The following is a 24,842-nucleotide window of genomic DNA, read 5'->3' as shown; positions in this document are numbered from 1 at the left end:
TGGGCTCATTTGTATTCGTAATTATATTTCGAATAGTAAAAAAAAAAAGATTTTCAACACCAGAGAAACTAACAAACAAAAACATTCTAAAGTGCTGCGGGAGAATTTTAGTGAAAGTCAGAGTTGGCGATGCATTGACATGGGAAAAATAAGACCCGTTTAAACTTATTTTAGTCCTAGAACAACGTATTTAAAACAATTTTTGACAATTTTTGGACTTTTAAGACCCGCAGAAGGCCTTTAAATACACCACGTTTGCAATACTAATAACCTGATAAAACATAAAAGACACAAGGAGCTAGAGAAGTGAAAATAAAACATCTACCGGGGACGTTGTAATTAATCAACAGCAGGACGATCTGCCGGAATACTGATCAAATATTTCCTACAGCTGAATAACTTTAAATAACAAACCCTTTCCGTTGCCATGCACGATAACCTACATAATGCCATTTCATGACTATCCAGGTGCACACTATTTAATCACGAGAAAAAAAAAAGGTTATAAAATGTTCTATTTTGTCCCTCATTGGTTCATTTTAGGTATTTTAATCAGTTCAGGGTCACTCCTGGAATCAACATGTGCTCATAGTCGTACACAGGCTGAAAGAATGGTAGTGATGCATCCTTCCGTACCAAAGCTGGTGCTAAAAGTTTATACCATTGTTGTGGAATAAAAATCAGCACCTGCTATGTGTGCAGAGCCTCTGTAACCCTTCCTGTTGAAACCCGGTGTCAGATGCATTGCTTAAAATAAAGAGGTGTGATTTCTATAAGGTCAGCAGCGATATAAAAAAAAGACAGCGGCAGATGGCAGGGAGAGGTGACCTTACCTCATTCGTGTTCCACCGGTGTCTCTCTTTTGGCAATGAGGAGCATTTTGGTAGACATTCAAGCAGCTTTTTGGGCAGGTATATTTTCATATGTCCATGTTCATCTGAGGACACAGAGCAAAGCACAGGAAGTGGGTCAGCAAGGTAAAGTCGTGTGTATATACATTTTATTACACTGTAAATAAAATAAATAAATAAATAAATAAATAAATAAATAAATAAATAAATAAACGGTTGCCATCTACAATGTGATATCTTAGACCAGCTCGGCATATACTGTAGGTTAGGAAGCCAATCATGCGACCCACAGAGGGAATATGCTTGGTAAAAGTTTTAATACATGTTGTAAATAAAGATCGCCTCATGGACTTCAAGTTAACTAAAAGTTTGGAAAAAAAACCCTTTCTCCATGTTCTTCCAAATAAAAAGTCACATAGAGCATTAATCTCAGAACTGTAAACGCTGCTGCTGAGTATTGCGCAATAATACTGGACTCGGCATGCTATGATATGTAATTGTTCGTTAGCAAGTTCAAGTTGATGCTGTAAACCTGCGCCTTTCCGAGGAAAACTCATTAAGGAGTCTTTACAGCAGTAGGGGGTAAATACTTTCGGGATCAGAACACAGTATTCATTTGCAAATAATTTCGCAGACAATCTTTATTTTGCAATATTTTCAATGTCACAGGTTATTTTATAGACAAGTCATGACATGTAAAGCCGAATGAATCCAGTTCAGGATTAATTTCAGCACACACACATGCACACATGCACACACACACACACACGCACATGCACACACAACACCTCAAAGTGAATTCTGGATTTGAAATAAACGTAATTGTGATTGTGTCTCTATGACTCTAATGTAGTCAAGTTACTGTTATGGTCAACCCGCTAAATTTGTTTTTTTTTTTTTGTTTTTTATAAAAACAAAATAAGAATATCCAGTTTAGCAGTTCTTTAGAGCTCTTAGGCTAATGGCCAGACTGCTCCAAGCAGTAAGTCAGTACAGTAAGCGGAAGTACAGTGAGCAGAAATGCCGAGGTATGCGTTCCGAGACGGCTGCCAAATTAGCCAAAAGGGGCAAGAATTTTAGTCAACGAACAATAAAACTCAACTTACAAACCCTATATCCCATCAGCTCCATTTGCTCTTACTTTGGAAACGAGTTTGTGACACTAAATGGAGTGAAAAGCTCGAGAGAAAAAAGGTTCGAATGCTAAGGTTAATGAGAAAATAAACAACAACACCTCAGACATCTAAGAGTGCATGGGTTAGCAGAAGGCTTTGGGAAATTTGGAAACGACGTCGAATTTCAAAGGCTTAGAGGAATGATTGTAAGCTTTATTAAGACTTTAACTACCCAATAAAGTCCACAGCCATTCTGATCTTCTCTCCGAGGCAGAATGGTGAAAAGCACAAATGCCAGGGAGGGATAAAAGAAAAGGCGAATCCAGTTTGTTCAGCGGGCAGTTAAGGCAGGGCTATAAATCAGGCTTTCTATTCTATCGCTTCGTCTCGCTGACGCCGACGGGCTTAACAGACTCGTCCGATCGCTCCTATTCGCCTTCACTGTTTAAAAGCAGAATGTCTAAATTAGAATGATATTGTTTCCAACTGTGAACTAAGTGCAGTAATAATCGCCTTGTTACTATTGTGTGACGATTCCGTAGCTGTTTCTTCCCGACACCCACTCACATAACACTCACTGCACAATGCAAAAACAAAATACAAAATAGAATAGTCTTGAGCCAACACATCTCTCTCACACACACACACACACACACACACAAACACACACACACACTACACTGGCTATCCTTTAAAGGAGGACACTTGAGAGGTTCTATCTAGAATAATATTGTAAAACAACCATAATATACATGTTCAGTTAACCAAAGGCAAGAATTTTATACCCATTTAAAGGTTTTCCTTTACTACACATCCTGACAACTCCATTATATCTCACATAACACTATATGGACAAAAGTATCTGCTTTTTCCAGCAAGATGTGCTTGTTTTTCAAAATGTTACCACAAAGTTGGAGGTACACAATTGCATCGTGATCGAATATGATTGTTCCTTTACTAGAACTAGGAGACCCAAACCATTTCCAGCATGATAATGCCTATGATAATGCCAGAACTATGAACACATGGTTTATATGGTTTGGAAGATGGAGTGGAAGATCTTGAGTGGTCTGTTACCTCGACTTTAACATCTTTGGGATTAATTGGGAAGCTGACTGCACCCCAGGCCTCCTCACTTTACATCAGTACCTGACTTTACTAACACTTTAGTTTTGTGTTCAAATCTTCAGAATCACACCTCGAAATCTAGTTAATGTTCAGAAAGCACATGTGAAGCTTATGCCCAGATGTCCACAAACTTTTGTCCATATATTGTACAGTAATGACTAGCAGGATGAAAGAAAAGTTGGCTACTGTCGATATTGGAGGAATATTAAGAGTAGCACTCAATGAGAAATGAGAAAATATGCTAAATAAGTCTTTAGAATTCAGATCTAAAAACAGGGAACATGTATAATCCTGCCTGGTTAATCGTGTTTTTTACCATAGCAGGTCTAGACAATAAAATGTCATTAATCAGTCTAAGGCCATGCTCATCTGGATCAGTCAATATATAAAAGATGCATACTGATGTACTTGTGACCGTTATTGAACATCACTACAGCAAAATTACGACAGAAATTGTGGTTTGTCAGGGAAATAATCTATTACACTGTATGTGTATTATGTTAAACAACCTCGAATAAACGTTTGGAACTGTCATAAAATATTTCACAAAGGTTCAAGCTAACCCCTTGCCATATTGATTTTTTTTTTTTTTCCCAGCTCGCATTTTTTTCCATTTTATAAAATAAATCATGATAAATTATTTAATCATCAAAAAACAGCAGCCCTAAGAAAAGATAAGAAAATTCTACCATTTGAGGCATGAGAAGAGGGCAGGTGGGCGTAATAATCAGCTTTGCAGTCGGGGCCTGCTGGGTGGCAGTGGCAATTCCAAAACTCAGCTGGAGGTGTTTTTTTTTCAGGTGATTGTTTAGTAATGGAGATTAAACATTAAAACATAACAGATTTTTAAATATCCCCCTTTTACAAGTCTATTGTCTTTATAGCCAGCATTTTCCACAGTTGATCAACTGATAAAAAAAAAACTATCCAATTATGTAAAAAGAAAACGTTTGACCCCTTTTCAATAGAATCCGCATATTCGCTAATTCGTTTTCTAATTTCATTTTAATCAACTCAAAAAAAATCTCAATTTTCCATGACAAAAAAAGCAGTGGACAGCATGTGAGAAAGGTATTCAGGGGGATGGGGCTTCCAGCTAGAATCAATTCCTATGAGATGGTTTAAAACCTCTGTGCAAATCGTCCCAAAATGGTATGATTTCAATGCGGAGAAACAGATCGCTCTATAAGATGCTTTTTTAAATGAACTCCTATTAGCTATTCAACGTGGATAAATATAATCGCGTTATTCGTTAACGTGGAAGTGTAATATCATAGAAATGATGCGTTCGTCATATCGAACTCGAAATCCTCCTGAGCTGGTGTCTGGTTCAGCACAGAGGAAAGCGGGAAAGCATCTCGGTGACTACTTGACCTTTTTACCCTTACATGCATTAAAATAAATATGACAAAGGAGGAATTTGAAAGATAATCCGTTTTTAAATCCTGCTCGAGCTCCGACGTTCATGACTCAGTTTTGTATAATTCGCAAATGAATCGCTCAATCGGGCTTTTATCTAATTAGCTGCTATCCTGGTTATACGTACATGATCACACGGTTTTAGCAGGAGACTAAGGTTTTAGAAAGAACAACAAAACACGAGCAACTGATGAGTCAACTGTGTCGTATAGCACGTCTGAGTCACAGTCAGACAGCACCAGCACGACTCCTCTGTTGCTATAATAGTGTAATAACAACTCGCATGTCATGTTTAAGGAGGCCTACAATCGGAGTAAAGTAAAAGCTTGCAAATTGAGATTACAGTGTTTATGCAGTTAATGGGCTCACTCTTCATGGCGTATTGTAACGCCACTCACGTCACTGATGACATATCTGGGTACACCTAGTAAAGCCAATTACACGATTCCCAGCTCCGGCTGCGTGCGCGAAACGCAATGGGCAATTTGTGCAAAATTGAAATTACCATAGTATGAGGGCGCCTTTCTTTAAATCAATTTCCCTTCAATCCAATCCTCACAATGAAAAATAACACAATAAGAGGGAGATGACAACCACAATGAAGTAATATCAGTTCTTCTGAGAAATCCTCAGAGGCCGTGTTTGCTTTGTGAAATGACAGAAGCCGCATGTAAACCGCGGCGGCGGCGTCCCCGTTGCATATCCCTCATGCTCTCTCTAGTTGTCAGGCAATCGACTCTTGATATTGCAGACATTTGTCAAAGAGCACGTTGTCGTCTGTTTAGACTCAGAAAAATATGGCTTTAAATGAATTTTTTTCTTATTATTCTCTTCCTGTCGTCTTCTCTGCCCCGGCCCTGATGGGGAAAAAAAAAAGCGCTTTTATCCAAAGTACAAATACAAACGTGTGATTTGTTTTAATGACAGCAGGCTAATTCAAGTCATAATCCCAAGGCTTTATGCAATTCCGAGCTGTTCCATCTGCCTCAGCATTTATTAAGCCTTATCGTCTTTTTAATGCATAATTTTAAATATGTAATTAATGTATGTAATCCACTAGCATGACATTTTCCCAGTGGTTTTAAAACAATAGTTTCCAACTACAAAGCTTTGACTTTTACTCGCCCTCCTGTCCCTTTATATCAGCACTGCCAATGGATTAACTAAAGCACTTATTCGAAGTGTATGAGAAAGCATTTCGTTCATTCACCAATTTCAATGGATTGAAATAAAATGTTTGTTACTGTTGTTGAGTTATTCTTTCATGAATGATACAGTTCTGTCCAAAGGTTGGAAACACCTAGTCTCATCATTTTTGAGAGACACTTGCTTATTCCTTCTGTTTATCTGCAACAAACTAGGTAATTAACTAGCATGACGATTTACTTTGACCAAATTATGCTGTAATTATACATTGATTATTTTCATTGAAAAATCATCCCTTAGCATGAATGAAAGACTGACACACTCTTGTCATCTGGACGGTTCCTCTCTCCAAACTTTTAGCTGAAATTCTTTGCCATGCCACTTGTAAAATTAGACAAAACGTGTTCTTCGTTCAGTTGGATAGATCTTTCTGACCTTAAGATTCAGCTCATCCCAGAGCAGTTCAATAGAATTTAGGAGCACTGACAGAGCAGGACATTCTGCCTTTTGCTCTCGAGATAAAGCTTACAAAGCTTGGACATATACTATGGGTTAGTGATGGGTCATTCATGAACGATATGTTCATTTTAAACAAGTCTTTACAGTGACTCAGAAGAACGAGTAGTCTCAAAGAATGATTCGTTCATTTTCTATTTGGACGCATATGAGCAAAGCATCCCAAGATCTCTGTAGATTATGTACTGGAAACAGAAATGAGCAGTTTACCTCTTGACTTTTCAAGTCTAAGTCGTTTGTACACACGTGCATTACACGTGAGGCAGAATTGAGTAGTTAAACTCATGAGTTCTCTGGTCAGAGTCGTTTGTTCTTTTCTCATGTCTCCTATACACGGTACACAATGCAATAGTTTAGGATTTTTTGGTCCAAATCTTGACATTATTGTAACAATAATTATGGGAGTCATTCGAAGAAAGAACTAACGACAAAGACCAGAAGATATGAGAGGTGTTCTGTTTATCATAATTTGTCCTTTGCTGCATTGTCATATTTTCATTATTGAAACTATAGTCAGTTTGTGAATGTTGGGGGATCTACTTATTAAAAATATAACATTTTATATTATGTCTGAACAAAGAAACTAAATGAACTTAATGTCTAGAAAAAAACGATTTCGATGAACGAGATTCAAAGAACCAAGTCACTAAAACGATTTAATCTTTCCATCACCACTATGAGTCGTTGTCTTGTTGGGTGGTAAAGTTATATCTATGTTATATAAAAGTTGGAATTGAAGTTATATAGTAAATATAGTAAGACTAGGACTTTCAAACCTTTGACACGCACTGCATGTTTAATTCATAATAGTGTTGTATATGCGAAACGATCTTCAAGCCATGGTTCTCAGGTCCAGTGACCTCCCCAGGGGGCAGAATCCACAACACACCTTTATCTGTTTGTGTCATTAATGTCAGTCATAGTTTACAGTACAGCTAGAAATACTTCTGACATGCTCGTGTATGTATGCTCACGTGTGTTTCATGTTAATTACTCAGATGATTTATGTCCCGTTTCTCTATTTCCTTCCTTCTTGTAAAGTCTTGCCATAATATTGTATATTTCTAAGTTGTGTTCCTCCTCTGTAATGCATTTCTAGTTTTTTCAAGTCTGTGTTTTGTTTTTGTTTTTTTTATCTAAGTGTGTATGATCCCACATTCAGATGTCATACATGTGCCTGTATTACACTTTTGGAACTGGGATTTAATAAATCCTAACAAAGTCAAGAACAAGTCAATCTATAAATAATATCAATTGAATCTACTGATAACATAAATGTGAGTGGATATGCAGGTTGAAATACATCAGAATACTAAGGCTAATATTGATATTGTTCAATTATGTTCATAAAAATATAAAGTATGTGTACTGAAAAAGTAGGCAGAGTTCTGTCACGATTAAAGAAATCCATGGTTGGAAAAAGTTTGAGAACTCTTCACCCCTGTCTGATGTACATCATCCTTACAATAACTACAGAAGGACTGCACGGAGGACAAAAGATGTACTCTTATTGAAGGTTTCGAATCTCACACATCAGAATGTGCACTAGGAGAGGAGCAATACTTTCAGGCTTTCTTCCACTGAGGTGACTCAGCCGTGGCATTTGGTGCATGCCGAGTGCTGAAAATGGGCTGTGCAGAGCTAAATTGCTCTTACAGTAGGGAGCAGATACTGTATCTAGGATGATTTGCCTCGCTCAATTAACATTGCAACAGAGCAGCTGCTCGCAAATAACAAGGTGCTTTAGCATCACTTCGGGCGATCAGAAGAAAGCACGATAAATACACAAATTATGCAAGCAGTCCAACTGCAAAGACAGGAAAAGATCTTCTGTCTTTATGCTTAAGGCCTTTATCCATAGAGGAATCTACTCCAAGCATGTCTATCAAGTAGCTGAACAGGTCAGTAATTAGCTTTCAAGCAGTGATTCTCATGATAGATGGTTGTGGGTTTTTTTCAAACTTGACCAGTTCCTCAGATGTTCTTCAGCCAAATAAGTGTTCTGATCTTGCTAAATTGATTCTACTTAAAACCTTATCATTGCTTTAAAAGATTTCCCCAGAGGGAGATCTTGTTTTCCTGCCCCTTGGTAAAGGTTAATTTTTTTTTCGTCCACTTATCCTGGTTGAGGTCATAATGGCAACAGGCTGGGAACATCCTAACCACAAATACCCCTATAAGGTGACTTCTCTAAAGAAATAAGGAATACACTTAATAAGTCATAATGAGTCATTCATTTGTCGATATATTAGCATTTTTCCTCCTCATTTTCAAATCCGTATATATTGATACACTCATAAAAAACAAAGCAGTTACACATTCAAGCTTCCACAAGTGAACGGTTCTCAATCTCAAAATTGATGAAATACCTAATCACAGTAACGAATTACATTTACTTCATTACTGTCCACCACTGCTCAACATACAGCCATTATTGTCAAAATAGCTTGCAACAAAAGTGAGTACACCCTAAGTGATAACAGCTGTATGTTTTGTAACCATGCAAAGCCATATCATGTTCATGTTTTTTTTTTGCTTGACAGGACCATAAAATTTGTGTATCTTCTATTAGAGCAGTCAAAATTTGGTCCACTTGTCAGCGCTCAGACCATATGACGCACACTGCAGCAAGTCGGTTTGAAGCTTCTGAAGAAAGCCAGCAAACAGTTAGCTGAAGACAACCTGTCCAAGAGCATGAATTACTAGAACGATGTCCTGTAGTCTGATGAGACTAAGATAAACTTGTTTGACTCAGATGGTGTCCAGCATGTGTGGTGACACCCTGGTGAGGAGAACCAAGAAAATTGTGTCTTGCCTACAGTCAAGCATGGTGGTGGTAGCATCATGGTCTGGGGCTGCATGAGTGCTGCTGGTACTGTGGAGCTGTGGTTATTTGAGGGAAACATTGAGTCCAACATGTACTGTGACATTCTGAAACAGAACATGATGCCCTTCCTTCAGAAACTGGATGAACAGCAGTTTTCCAAAATAATAACGCACTCAAACACACTGCCAATATGACAACTGCCTTCATGAGGAAGCTGAAGGTGAAGGTGATGAAATGGCCTAATATGTCTCCAGACCTGAACCCTATTGTGGGGCATTCTCAAGTCAGAAAGTAGAGAAGAGCCATGTGTCTAACATCCAGCAGCTACATGATGTCATTATAGAGGAGTGGAAGAGGATTCCAGCAACAACCAGTGCAGCTCTGGTGAAGTCCATGCCCAGGAGGATTAAGGCAGTGCATGATAACAATGGTGGTCACACAAAATATTGACACTTTGAACACAGTTTTGACACTTACATAAATTTGTTGCCATTTATTTAGACAATAATGGTTGTATATTAAGTTATTTACAGAGGACAGTAAATATGTACTGCTATTCAAGACAGTGCACAGTGACTACTTTAAAATATATCCAAATTACATTTTAATTAATTAAAGTATTGCCCCTGAGAATTAATGATAAAATGGTTGTGGAAATCTGAGGTGTGTATTTACTTTCGTGAGATACAATTAAATACATTAGCCACGAGCACTAGAGATTCCCCTAACTGAACTCAGTTCAAGGACCTTTTCAGTACAATCACAAGAAAAAAAAAAAAAGTAAATATGAAACACAAAGCGCAGCTCATAATTTTTTTTTTTTTATATAAAGTGCTGTTTTATTTGACCTGTTTTGTCTTAATTTATGAATCAGGTTTGGATTTCTTTGAAATCAATAACTTGAAACATTAAGTTTTAAAAAAGATTTTCAATTTGTGTGCGTTATTGAGACAAATAACCTACTTCAACTTGACAGTGTAACCCACAAAGTTGCCAGAATTTTTTTCTTATTATTCTTTCTTCTAATTCTTTCTTATTTTATTCCATGAAGTAACTTAAAAGCACATGTTGTTAGTATTTTTTCTAAATAACTGGATTTTCATGGATGCCACATTTTTCTATAATTGTGTAACGAGTTCACATCCAACATCACCTACATTTCTTATTAAAATGACATGATGAGTGCCATGACAAAAGGGTGTATGTATGTGTGTGTGTGTGTGTGTGTATATATATATATATATATATATATATATATATATATATATATATATATATATATATATATATATATATATATATATATATATATATATATTGTATTTACGATACATGTATTTCAAATATGTATTTCAAATATAAAATAGTATTTTGTAATTTGTATTTGATAGGGTTGATGAAAATGGCTTTATATTTAGTATCAAAATACTTTAGTGATTTGTATTTTTGTAGTTTTAAAATACTGTAAAATATTTTGTAAAAAGTCTACATGATGATGACATTCTAAAAATTTGGCCTCTTGATCCATATGGAAGAAGGCGATCAAGGTAAAAAACGTACAGACTGCCAGCTTCAAAATAGGTATCCGATGAATAATAAATAAATATTTGATTGCAGAATATTGTACTCTAATTGAAGTAGCTGTTTACTAGAATCACGATTTTGTATACAATTGCGTGAATGACTTTCTGACACGTGATATTATATTTATGATTAACATTCAAATAATTAATTAGTCAGAAATTAGTTGCTATGAATACAAGTGTTTGTCATTGAGTCAGTGTTGCTGATGCAAAAAAGCATATATATATATATATATATATATATATATATATATATATATATATATATATAGATAGATAGATAGATAGATATATAATCCAAAGGTACAGTGTCCACAAACCTTTGTCCATTTAGTGTACATAAAAGCAGACAGAGCACATATAAATTTTTTAAAGTCGAAAATACATGAAAGCCGACACTGTGTTTTTCGTCAATGTACACTGCTCACTATCAGAAACATTTCCATTACCACTGCCTATGTCATTATAGATATATACTGGGCCCCATGCTCTTAAACAAATAAAAACTGTAGCATTACTGCATTAGTAATGAAAGAAGTGAAGGTGCGATGTAGACCTTTGCTGGTCTCTGGCAGCCTCACACGGAGATCAGAGTAGCAGCAGCTCTCACAGACTCTCTCTCTTTCTCTGCTCAACTTCCTGATCAATCGTGTCTAAGGCGTACGCTCGTTTCGTAATTAAGCACTGTCTCACTGATCAAAAGGAGCTATACCATTTTCCCAAACACTCCTACTGATGTCATCATTCTTTCCCTTGGCTAGCTGAGCAAGATCTGGATTCTTAATCCTGTACCGAGTAAAACACGTGAAAAGCCCAATGTTTCTGATCTTTTTTTACTACACAGTGCAGAGACTACAGAAAGAAACCGGGATGTACAAAGAGAGCGGCGTGGAACATCCTGAGGAAAAAGGGAGAAAAAAAATCTCAGATGATGTTGGATGACTGTTAATTAAAAACTCATCACACTGGTAAAATACTGTGTAGCTTCTCCAAGTATGCAATATGGGACACATCATAGGAAGTCTATGATTTGCTCCTTTTCTACTAAATTAAACCAACATGACAGAACAGAGGGAATTACGAGTAGAAGAAGAAGCACTGAATGTTAATTCCTTCCCATGATGCTGCACGCTTTAATAGAGAATATACTTTATTTGAAACACACACACACACACACACACACACACACACACACACACATATATATATATATATATACACGCATATATACATTATTAGGGCTTTAGAGAGAAATTCAGAGCAAAGAGAGAAATAAATAAACAGCAAGCCAACAGAGAGAGGAGACGGTGGCCGGCTTGTCGAGAAATACATACAAATAATAACACAACAAGAGGACGGCATCTCCTCTAGAGATTTTGCTGAAGCTACAACCGCAGATGCTGAGTGGAAGCCATTACGTTGCTTTGCGTGTATATGGGTTACACACACCACCGTACCCGATGCCAACCTCAATGCTGACTCACACACTTTGTTTTCCCTGCTAAAAACAGTGACGACACGGCGAGCATTAGCATAACTCAGTCTCCCTCGCAGTGAAAAACAATCAAGTTGTTAGAGCCTAAAGTGCAAGGCAGGCTGAAACGGGAAAGCCGCTATATTAGAAACTGGAATGCCACTATATTATATGTGTAGTGCTGAGCTGAGCTGGGAGGCAGCCAATTATAGAGCCCGGGCTGATCAGGAGAACAAGCCCGTATGCCCACATGGCAAAGAAAATGTGGGGAAGTTGGATAGAGAGAGAGAGAGAGAGAGAGAGAGAGAGAGAGAGAGAGAGAGAGAGAGAGAGAGAGAGAGAGAGAGAGAGAGAGAGAGAGAGAGAGAGAGAGAGAGAGAGAGAGAGAGAGAGAGAGTATAAGATGACAGAGCGGTAGCAGGAAAAAAGAAGAGGACTGTGATATAGAGAAAGTGGCTTCCTGATAAAAAAGAAGGGGAAAGACAGAGAGACAGACTGGGTATTGTAGAAGGAAAATGGGAAGAATTGGAAGAGAAATGTAACAGCAGAATGAAGAAAGACAGAAGAGAAATAGCAGAATAGAGAATATATATACTTTTCTTTTCGCTTGTGCTTGCCACCCACACAACGAGATTTTTTCCTGAGGGAAAAAAAAACAGGTAGGTGAAAAACCCTGAAAGATGTGAAGTAGGAGATCAGATTTGGATCACTGGATCTCCTTGAACTTGGACCTACGTGTCAGTGTGTGTGCAGCCACAAAACAGGCCTACTGTTTTGTTTCTTGGGTTTTTTTTGTCCTTGCCTCATCCTTGAAATATTTTCAAGAAAGAAAATAGTCATTGCTTACGTCTTCTTATACCCATAATGCTCGGCCCACGCCCAGTCTCCGAACACTCCAGGTATTTTTGATTACAGCTCCTGGTAAGCATGTCTGTCCAGAAGATGGAGAAGGAAAAAATTCGTCCAGATTATCCGTGATACTGCTCCTGAAGAAGTCTGTTTAGGAGCTTTAACAATATCAGTCATGCTAGCTTGCGCCGGTGTCACCCTGGAGACTCGAGCAGGTCATGAAACTGGAGAGGGCTGACAAAAACAAATCTCAAATCAATATCGTGCACGACACCAAACTCTCCCTCTTTCTCGCGCTCACTCCTCCTTTGTCTGTGTGTCTGTGTGCGCTCGCTCGGTGAGTGACACTGTTCGCTTATAATTGTTGCCTCTTTCGGTGAAGGGTAGCCGTAATGCTAGTGGACTACTACTTTCATCAAACGCTCACCCCGATCTCCGAAGCTCTTCTGTTTTTCCTCTGCAAGCCGGATTACCATTATGGATGTTGTAAAATATTAAAAGCGTGTTTTATCAATTCAGGCAATGTTAAATGGTGCGCACATAATCTTTTCCATATTCAGTGCATAAACCCCCTGACTAGATAGGAAAAACGCGTATGCTAATTTGGCACGCGAGCGCTAACACGAACGCAAGCCTGTAAAGCGGCTCCCTGTAGTCCACAAGTCACCTGACATTACAACAGATGGCTGTTATAAAAATCACTCTCAACTGCAGTATTGATCCATTCAATACTAATCTAATAAAGCATGCCTCCTGTGACCAAAGGGCCAGAAAAATGAATTGAAATAATAATCAGGGCACTGTGGTAGTGAAAGTTATTTTTAAATCAATCTATCAAGGATGCAGGACCATGAATGCAATAAAACGCGCTAAAACAACATGGCCCCACCTTCTAATCCTCTGGCAAGTCCTGAATCTTTTTTTTTTTTTTCTTCCCCCCGACCCTGAATCCTTGATCGCACCTCCGCACCTCCCATCATGATAGAGAGCTGTAGCCATCAGGCTGTTTGTTAGCACTCCGTCATTCCACTGAGCTACTGACGCCCACAGCTCAACTGATGAACTCAATTTAAACAAAGACCTGGCAGGCCAGTTGCTCCTTTAAAAAAATAAAAAAATAAAAAATTGTGCTTTCTAGAGATTGGCACATCATCTAAATTTAGCGTTGCCCCATAGATATCGCAGACAGATGCTATATTCTTATGCGCCCCATCACAGCCTTCTGTAGGCGTACTTGTCAGATTTCACCATATAGGGAGGACAAATAATTCATGTGATTTGTAGCTGTGCAAGGAAACTCATAATGCAAGATGTCGTGAGGCCTCTAGTTAAACACAGAGAGTTCCGACATCCAGGGGTCACATGTACAACCTGTGCACACTGACGACTGACAACGTACAAAGTTACTGTATACCACAAGCAAAGAAATGTGATGCAAAGTAACTAATTGACTGCAAGAAAATTTTCCCCTTCTTTATAGTGCTGTGTTTTACACTCATAATTTGCATAAAGCACCATAATCACAGTCATTCTCAAATCTGATTGGTCAAAAGTTGTGGGATAAATGTAATTCGTCTTCAGTGTATATTAACGTGTTCGTTGTATATTATCATCTCTAAGGAACAGCTTACTGGCATACGTAGTATCAAAGAGGTTTCAAGGTTTTGTAACACGCCAACAGATAGCAGCACAAGGCTGCACGCACAGTCTCAGGGAGCACCGACCTTTATAAGTCAGTGTGTTAAAAGACATTGTCCCATGTACACCGAAAGCTGTGCAACTGGTGCTATTCTTACTACAAGCGTTACCGTGGCTACAATTTAGCAAAAAAAAAAAAAAAAAAAAACATGATCGCACCCACCCTATTGGCCAGATTTAGCTCCTGCACCCTCTTCCTGAAAATTAAGATCCAGCTCAAAGGACACATTCCAGGAGTGGCAGAAACGCTGGGAGTGCTGTATTGCTGTGCAAGGGGACTGTTTTGAGGGTAATAGTGTGTAAACGTAGATAAATAAAGTGCTTTCTTATAAAAAGAGCAAGTCTCGAACCTTTTTTGATCACATTCAGGCACACTGACTCTCTTTAGAAGCCAGTTGTGAAAGAGTCTCTAATACCATTTCTCTGCCACAGGAAAGTTTTCAGGACAGGAAGGTTTGTGAGTTTGTTACTCAGTTACTTGCTGAAAAGCTGCATTTCTTGTCTTATTGGGTATAAGAATGAAAAAAAGAAGTGTGCAAAGGAGCAAATGTTTATAGCTGCTATAAAAGAAGCGAGGACAAGAACTTTTCGTAGTTGTTTCTCATCATTAAACGGATCAAACGAATTGAGAAATTTCTGTGATATACAGGAAATAAAACTCTTGAGAATACGATGTTATTAGAAAATAATAAACTTTGGGGATGGTTAAGTCACATTCCTGTTGGTGAGTATTTTTCTAACTCATGTCCTGGTGTCTTTCACTCATTACGGTTAATGGTTTGGAGCGTTGGCATGCTTCTTCAGGAAATTATATGGTAAAAAATGCCATGTTAACCGGGCTGATCATAATAAAAAATTATAGCAGTTGTAAATGAAAAATTGACATAAATTATGCGATTATATATTTTGGCAATATATGTGATAAAGTTCACGCAGGGAGCTGTGTTATTGGGATTGGTGTCAGTCAGAAGTGTAAACAGTGTATTATTGTACTTTTTTCCTTGTTTCTGGAAAATGTTTTGTTTTTTTATAACAAAAAAAATGATGCAGTTTGTTCTGCAATGTATTATTTTTATTTAATTTTTTTGCATATACATATATAGTGTAAACATAAGATATATACACTATACAACTAAAGGTTTGAAAAGCCTGACCACCACCCCCACAGATTTATTCCCCATTTGTAATAACAGCCTCCACTCTTCTAGGAAGAATCTACAATAGATTTTAGAGGGTGGTTATGGGGATTTGTGCTCATTCAGGCATAAGAGCATAAGAGTGAGGTCAGGTATTGATGTTTGATGAGGAAGCCTGGGGTGCATTGAACCATTAAGGTGTTCAGTGGGGTTGAGGTCAGGGCTCTGTCCAGGGAATTCAAATTCTTTTACTTCACCTTGGCTGACCATGTCTTCGTAAAGCTGGCTTTGTGCACAGCCACAGTCATTGAATGGATTCATTGTCTTAGTTTCAGTGAATAGAAATTGAAATACATCTGATACAAATCTGTGCTTCGAGCTTTGCTACACGTTGTGGAAGAAGCTTGTATAGGGGGACGGTTGGGTGCCCACATATAGTGTATATTTTCAGGAAAGGAATTAAAATTTCAGCTCAAAAGACAACACAACAAAGGGAGGTGGTAGCCTAGTAGTTAAGGCATTGGATCTGAAGGTCATGGGTTCAAATCCCAGCCATACCAAGTTGCCTTTTATGGCAAGGTCCTTAATCACACAGCTTCTCAGTTGTATGAATAAAATAAAAGTACATTGTTGTGGATAAGGGTGTTTGCAAAATGCTGTAAATGTAGCATAAATATAAACCATGGCACCAATATTAATATTTTTCTTTTCACTACTGTAACATGAAGCAACCAATAGCTTAGTTATCTTGCACAATACTGTATGTAAAAACAATCAAATTAAATACATTCTTCATTTTAAAAATCTTATATCGAGTAGTAGCCAGTAGTACTACCGGTAGTCTCAGGTACACTTTGTGTAGGAAATTTGCAGGTAGGTCGCATTGAGCGTCTCTGAAAATCAGTCAATGTATTCTACGTTATTTCACTGTCACATTTTCTTGTTAGTGCATATTTAAGGTTTTGGAAATCGTAAAAAAAAAAGTTTTTTATTAATGACCCAATAATCATCTAAATGAATTAGGAATCAGGATGCCTGAGACTTTAACCGTACCTGGGGTAAAAAAATGAGACTTTCTTCCCAGCAAATGTCTCCTGACACTCAAATCAGACAAAATCAAAGGAGCGAACCCCACTCGTACTGTATAATTAAATCAATGACTAAATTATCAATGCGGCCTTTTTTTCTTTAATAGATGTTACAGTGGAGCGTAATAATAGTCTGGAGAAAGAAGAGAGGCTCGTCCCAGATTGCGATCAGCCCTGCTAATGAAGAACGTTCCTCTCTAACAAGTTGCAGTAGCTGCCTAAATCACAACGCTGGCAATCAGAGCCAATCAGCTAGAGGAAATTGCTAGGGGTTCTCCTAGCTATGAATTATGGCTGCCCTAATAAATACCTACATCTCAAAGACTAAAAATTTCGACATACATTGGCTACACTGCCCCTCCAACCAAAAATCAATGAGACTGCTTGATAGATGCACTTGCTTTTTAAAAGACAGCTTTGATTGCACCGGACTACACACTTAATTAGCACCATCTTTTTAGATCTAGATCACAGGCTCGTGTATAAGCGGCGAGGGCTTTCAGGAAAATGAACACATGGCTAGATTAAATGTCAAAGCCATGCTTTTAGCTTAACTACAAAAGCCAGAACTATCATATTGCTACTGAGAGGGGAGACATATCAAAGCAAATTAGGTAGAGAATCGCTTTTAAGGGATGACATGCCAGTCAAAGGTCTGTAATCGGATCTTTTTTTTTTCTTTTACCACGTTTTCACTCCCACATACACCAATGTCATGTCAGGGTTTTGTGGCGTGTGGACGGCTGGCAGGACACCGAGCACCATTAATCACAAGGCCATGACAGAACAGCTCTAGTTATTGTCTTGTGGAAGGGTGAATTTTGCTCGACTCTGGAGGCACGGCTTGCGAATGTTTGTGCAATATGATTAAAAATTCATTTTGCAATGTGCTGCTTTTTTTCCAAAGCTTCAAGGTCAATGTTTTAAGGTTTGATGAATAGGCTGATAATGCAAAAATAACTTATTTAAATAAAGGCTTTCATTAAGCTTCTTTTTGAAGCCAGAATGTCCTCCGTGTGCTACGAACGCTGCGCTGTTCCTGTACTACGACAGTGTGAGAATTTGCTTTTGACCTTTCCTCAGCTAATTATTGAAACAAAAGCCCCCTTCGTTGTTTAACCTTGGCTAAAAAGAATGTTTAAAAGTTCAAAGCTCGACAGTACGTGTTACACTAAATAATTTTTTTTTGTGTAATTATAACTTCTATTCTAATATCAACAAACCTTCTTTAGTCAGAAATGTTGGAGAAACTAAAATCAAGATCTTAATTCAGCTCAAGTATCTGCCTTAACTGAGGAGAGGAAGAAAAAAAACCCACAGTGACTCCTTATGTGTTTTCAGCCTTAGCCAAACTCACCCATCCATGAAAATCCCATCTCAGGGAGAAAGAAGGTGAGGACCTGAGAGTGTGCGTGCACACACACACACACACACACACACACACACACACACATACATGCATACACACACAAGACAATAAGACACACACTGCCAGATCCCCGCTGAAGCCCTTTATCCCTATCATAACCACTTCCACAATTACTCACATGAGTGGTTTACCTGCTTTGGACAGGACAGGGTTTTTTGATTGTTTGTTTGTTTGTTTGTCTGTTTGTTCGTTTGTTTATTTAAATAGTCCTAGTGATACAAAAACCTCCAGGCTGTACGTGTTAACTGGGCCGGCTGAAGCAGCCACACAGAACGCCTAGATCACGCTGCATGCAAGAGCGATGGAATCACAGTGACTGATTTAAGCAAGCTCGTGTATATATGTATATGGTGCACAGACAGACAGACAGACAGACAGACAGACAGACAGACAGACAGACAGACAGACAGACAAATGCACAGCTGTACGCTGAATGAGTGCAAACAGCAGCTTCTGCCATTCACTTTCCAGTCCCAGAAGAGTGTTCATTAAAACACTGCTTTGAAGCACCAAGGACTGAACTCAATGGAAAGAGCATAATCAGTGAATAGCACAACATTGAGATGAGTGTGATCTGGCTACGTTTTCCAAATTACGTCAAACATAAACGCACTTAATTACACAGATCAACAAATTCTCCAGGGGTGGCAGGAACGCAGCTCGATGCGTATTAAGCATGAAGACTTCTGGAGTACTAATGGAGCAATCATCGTTCTATGCGTCGGCATGCATTAATACACATAATTGATCTAAAAGCAAATAACTATTTCGTGCGGAAGAGAAAATATTTGTTTTTGTTTTGTTTTGATTAAATCACAGTCTTCACAAATCATTTGAACAAAACTACAGCTTTGCCTACTCGGCAATATACAACATGATAAAGTCTGTGCTTTTAGATGGATGGTAGTAGCGACTTTTAGAAGGTCAGCGTTGTAGCGGATGGCAGCATTTAGTATGAGAGTCTGGCGTAATGCAGTCTTTATGGACAGGTCTGGCTCTTAGCGAATGGCAACACTTGTGATATTGATAGCATGCTGCTGTCAAGAAGACACTTCAAGGTTCAAAGAAAGCTCAGGGAAAGAAACTCCCAGCGGAGAGGGAGGGAGATATAATGAAATCAAGAAGTAAATAAATGAATCGATGAATGAATAATAGAACAGCCAGCAAGTGGCCCCTTCGAGCAATGCCACGGATGCAATATTAATAACCAGCTCTTACTGTTCATCTCTGTGTCATCACTGACACCCTTAGGAGCAGCATGGCCGGAATAACACACAGCTGATCTGTACATTCGATCCGGATTACGAATTTTCTTCAGTCCTTCCGGAGGCAGGGAAATAGAGAGTAGAGAGAAAAAGAAGAGACTAGGAAAAACTGCACAAAAACATAACATTGAGATTTTCAGCATTCTACCCATGCACACACAAACACACATGCAAACAAACAAACGGTTACTGTTTACTCGTTTTGAACCCGAACCTCTCTCCCTATGCATCTCGGACACGTCTCTGTGCACTTCTTACAGGCAATGTGTTCAATTCAACATTCGGGTTCAGTGTGCCAAATTCACTTCTCTCCACCAAGTCCACACGGCTGTTTCATTGTGCACGTTCAGAGGGGCAGAAGGTATTGCCTTGACTTAAGTTGCGCCCTAGTGGTGAGGACATGGGCAAGTTTATTTGGGTTTCAGGCTTGGGCTTAAAGACGCTACAAAAGCAATCTCTTTTATCTTGTAGCTGACGACGGTGTGTATGTTTTTCTTTACAGCAGGCATGAGCACACACTGTTGATTATTTACAGTAGATGGGCCAGCGCTGAAGATCAAGTATCTAACTGCATAATTCAGCTTCAAAAGATCAATGTGGCAACGCTGATTAAAAAAAGTACTGAATATGCAACGAAAGAAAGATGATGTGAGCGAACGTCTGAACCGCTTGTACAGGGGGTTTTTTTCTCCAAAAGCATTACAGTGTTATCATAAGTGTTGAGAAACATTTGCTTAGGTTTTTCCTCTTCCTTCCTGGTATAATGCCTTTTGGGAAACGGAGTCAATTGATTCCACAGTGTCAGATAGTGTGCTTGTGTATTTCTTTCCTTCCCTCACCTTCTACTCTCCCTCGGTTTTTGCTGAGCCTTGAGAAATAAATGTTTAAGAAACTTCCCCCAGCCTGCAAGGAAAGAGGCCGCTTAAAAATTCTTTGGGGAAGTTCGGTTTTGTTTTCAGATTTCTAACGCCGACGAACGCTGATTGCTTTTTCGAAAGCAGGTAAGGGATCACAACTGATTAAAACACATCTGTTTCTACATTACAGCACACACTGATAAACCCATCCAGCCCTCCCCATTTTAGATCTAATTCACTTAATAGAGTTATAAATCCCTAAGCAGATCTCCACTCGAGCTTGACCAACATGAAATTTTTGAAGCTAATATCAATACTGATGTTAGGCTCGAAAATAAATCATTACCTCGGCGCTGAGATATGCTGAGATATTCTGCTTGTTTTTCGAGATTAAATAAAGGCAGGTAAAGAAAATGATGTAATACGTACTTTACAGTGTGCTTTATAATCGAAACGAATCGATCTAGATCGAATTTGGTTTAGAACGCATATTGAGCTTGTTTTATACAAATTACACAGCAGTACAACAACTTTGAAAAGGCTTAATTTAAGTGTTTATTACATCTTGTACACCTCATTCATATATACAGTTCATGCCAGGCATCAAAATGGTGATTTTCTTCACACACTTATTAAACCCTGTAATTTCCCAGTGAGCTGAATCAGGGTCTTGAAGCAAAAAAAATAAATCTCCAAACTGTCCTGGAGACTAGAGCGTTCAGCTGCGCTAGCGTGAAATTTTGCGTTTAGATATCATATCAACAAGATTCCGGTTTATTTCTGCTTATAAACAGTACCACACAATGGATTATACATTTGCGTCTGCTTCAAAATTACCGACCTCTTGCTTATCTTTAGTGGACAGAACATATTAGTGTTTGCTAATTCAGCAAATGAACATCTAGCAAGTGGGAAACTAGTGTTAGCATGGTTTTACCACACAAACCGAGTCATGTCATAACACACAAGGAATGAAATCGATATTTTGATTCAAAAGTATTTACTTTATATGAAGAGTGAGCATATTTTGGCTAGTTCAGCTAGCTCCAAGTTAACACACAGGGATTTGATGGCAATCATTTACTTCAGTGGAGAGCTAGCGTTACCATACAAACTTCATTTGTTATATCTTTTATTTTATGGGAATTAAAGCAAGGCTGATTAGAACTAGACGTGAGGAGATTCCCAATGACTAATATTAAACATATTTCACTTTAACACTGTCTGTTTAGTCAAACATGCTTTCCATCAGTAAAAAAGCAGAGCTCTGAACTTTTTTCTCTTTCTGTGTTGTTGAACCTTTCTCCACAATCTTTTGAAATATCAGTGGTGAAAATGGCGATGCAAAACCAAGATTAAACAATGAGAATAATCTACTGATTTGGCATATTTACCACAGAAAAGATTCACTATATATATATGTTTGGTTTTTTTTATTATTATTTATTTATTTATTTAGAGAGAGTAGCAGGGGCTGCATGCCTTTCTCAGTGTAGTTTTAGCCCAGTTCAATCATTCATGCTATTATGTTAGGTTCTATTATTAATAGCACCATAGTGTAAAATAGTTTACCAAAACTAAAATTTATGTTATGACCAACAGGCTTCTAAAAAACCTAATTTTTAAACACCGAATTGCATGCGAGTGGGATCCTCTAGAATCGAGAAGGGTCAAACCAGGGGACATGAGCACTCGGTGGGACGTAAGAGATATTACCCATGTTTTCGAACCAGCCTCTAGCAAAGAACAGCCCGTCCTTATGTGCAGAAAAAAAACATAAAAAAAACAATCTGTGAAATACTGAAGCCCTGGAGAGCAACGCTCAACACAAACATTGCTGCTTCAAGGACAAAAGGTTATGGGACAGAGAGTAATCAAAAGGTAAAATATTGTATAAAAACGACACGCAACACTATGTTCAACACACTTTCCACACTGCCACTAAGTAGGCCTAGAGTATTAAAGTGGAACAGTGTGGTAGAACATGCATCTACACACAAATATATATATATATATATATATATATGGGAAAGCAAAAATCCCTTAACCTCTGCAGCACAGAAGCGGCTACGTTCACGCGTAAGTGTGTGACACATGTTCCTCCTCCGCAAGCTGACCTCACAAGAACGGCAAAAATAACTCAACCTGCTCTGCCAGGGGAGTCTCAGCTCAGACGATCTAAAAAGCACGTGGCAGCCATAACGCGACGGGAGCAAGAACACGAATGTGGTGCGCATTACAAGCCCGGATGTGTTTGTTTGCATCTGTAACAAATAGAGAACAAGCCTGGGTAGCCCTGAGCCATGTGATGCTTTCAACACAAAGGTAGGTATCTCTTTATTCCAATACTCCCCGGTCTCAGTTGGCATGCCGTGCATAGTAAAACAGACATGCTTGGTGGCGACTAGCAAAGCTCAATACCACCCCCCTGTGGGCCAGCACTGGCTCGAACCCCACCGCACTTTTCCTCCTGACATATTATTATTTCCTGATCGCTGGTTTTATAGCCATAGCTTTGTAATTACAAGGTAATAAGCGAGTCAATAATGCATGCATGAACGCTGTTTTATCCTAGTGTTCCTCTATATAAGGTCACTGAGGGAATAACAGGATTGTCCTTTTGAACTTTTTTCCCAGTTTAACACTGCGCACGCCAGCAATCAAATATCCCAGCAATAATGTGATCCGTGTTCGTGCCATAAAATCATTGTTTTGGTTGGTTGGGTTTTTTTTGTTTTTTGTTTTTTCTGTCAACACAAGGTCTCCACCCTGTGGCTGGAAAATGATAACCTTCACCTATTACTAGGGTTCTTTTCTCTGAGAACGGTCGAACTTCATCCAAGCGCAATGGTATCTCTTGTGATAAAAAAAAAAAAAAGTAGCTAGGCTTAAATCTTAGAGAAGTTTTGGAGGAACGGCGTATTCCTTCGTCACCTACTGTAGAGACACACGCTGGGAGGCAGATAATCCTGACCATCAAGATCATCATTTGTGTAACAAAACTGATACCAAAAGGCATTTAAAGAGATATAATTATATTATATATTGTTATAAATAACTGTAATCTGGGCAAGGTTATATTGAATATGGACTACGTATTGAGTTTTAATGCAACTTGCTTCCTTTCCTTCTTGACAACACATGCAAAGTTTTCCAAAGACATAACTATACATGCATATCGAATGTTGTATTTTTTTTTATAGGATTGCATTAAGAGAAAAACTCTTAAACTGTGCCAGAGGTATAAGTTTACTGTATATGTGTGATATTTCAGTAGTATTTCATGAATGCATGGACTGTAGCATCACTTTGGAGCACTGAAAGTAGCTGTTAGAGGTTAGAAGTGAAATTCCTACAGATCAGCTCACATTCAAGAGCTGTAAATGCAAGACTCGGTGGATAAAAGCACTGAGGTTTAAAATTGGCAACTTAGAAACAAATGTTTTGCCTTTGTATCTGATGCTTGCTGAATAGGAGAGAAGTTGGTGCTGGAGCTCGGTGCTGTCAGTAAGTTTGCTCTCAGAGCTGAGACGCCGAGGGAACGCGTTTTCACGCTCGGTTTTTTTTTTTTGGGATTGATTTTAAATTAAAAAAATGCAATTCTCTAATATTTTTTTTTTTCTTTTTAAAGACAATCCATCTTGCTGGCTAGCTACCCTAGCCGGCTAGGGCAATGATGTCTCTATGCACAAATAACGAGTGTGTCAGGATAAATGCGGAAACCCGAGAAGCATCTCAGCGTCGCAAGTTGCGAGTCCCGTCGACCTGCTTCCTTTTGATGTTTTCACTCCATTCACGCTGTTGGCATTAATACTACACAACACAACAAATAAACACGTTTCCCCTTTTTATATCTAAATATATGTATATACAAAATCCTCGAGCTTTTTTTTTTTCCCCCTCTTACCTTCTGGCTTGTTTTCGGCAGCCATTTCCCCTCCGCGCGCCACATCCTCCTCCTCCTCCTCCTCTTCGCGAGCGTTGGGTACCACCGCCACGCGCGTGCACGTCGAGGACAGCGCGAGGAGGGACCGGCTGTGCGGGAGGGCGACTCCGGCCCACTCCGCTATTGGGTGCGGGAGGATGAGTGACCGCGCGATGCGGGAATGGCCTGCGAGCTCGCCGAGACAAGCCGCTTCCCCTTTCCGAGGGCAGCGCTCGCGATCATTGGCCGGCGCGGGGACGTTTCACGCGCAGCCTCCACGCCTCGGAGAGACACGAACAGCCAATCGGCGATGAGCTCGCGCCCGACCCGTCCCTGGGCGCCGTCGGAAGCCGTGCGCGTGAGGAGAACTGGACGCAACGCAAGAGGGGCTTCCTTTCAAACCCCATCACATGTGCATGCTTTAGTTTAATTACAATTAGTTACCTTAATGACCATGGTGTAGATATCGGGTGGCATACAGGGGCTCCTATTCTATAGAAAAAAGTTGTTGCTTAATGTTTGAGACACTTCTATTC

General features: G+C 38.9%; 1 protein-coding gene across 16 annotated transcripts in view; it reads right to left on the bottom strand.

Annotated features, from left to right (window-relative positions):
* camta1a (calmodulin binding transcription activator 1a) overlaps positions 1-24,510 on the bottom strand; it is a 422,828-nt gene extending 398,318 nt beyond the window's left edge. For 6 of the 16 annotated variants that reach the window (XM_083569707.1, XM_083569717.1, XM_083569718.1 and 3 more), the window contains exons 1-3: positions 19,739-19,776; positions 19,478-19,633; positions 834-937 (exon numbers count right to left, since the gene is read on the bottom strand). In XM_083569707.1, coding sequence (XP_083425833.1) covers positions 834-937; positions 19,478-19,633; positions 19,739-19,754 — 276 coding nt within the window. In that variant the 5' untranslated portion in view covers positions 19,755-19,776. Of the gene's footprint in view, positions 1-833; positions 938-19,477; positions 19,634-19,738; positions 19,777-24,288 lie in introns of those variants that run through there. The other 10 variants (XM_083569723.1, XM_083569722.1, XM_083569724.1 and 7 more) reach the window with 5 other exon arrangements.
* Positions 24,511-24,842: the final 332 nt, after the last annotated feature.

The sequence above is a fragment of the Silurus aristotelis genome, assembly GCF_946808225.1.
Source record: "Silurus aristotelis genome assembly, chromosome: 19".
Taxonomy (NCBI): domain Eukaryota; kingdom Metazoa; phylum Chordata; class Actinopteri; order Siluriformes; family Siluridae; genus Silurus; species Silurus aristotelis.
The sequence above is the reverse complement of the archived record's forward strand: the minus strand, read 5'-3'. Positions and strand labels throughout refer to the sequence as shown.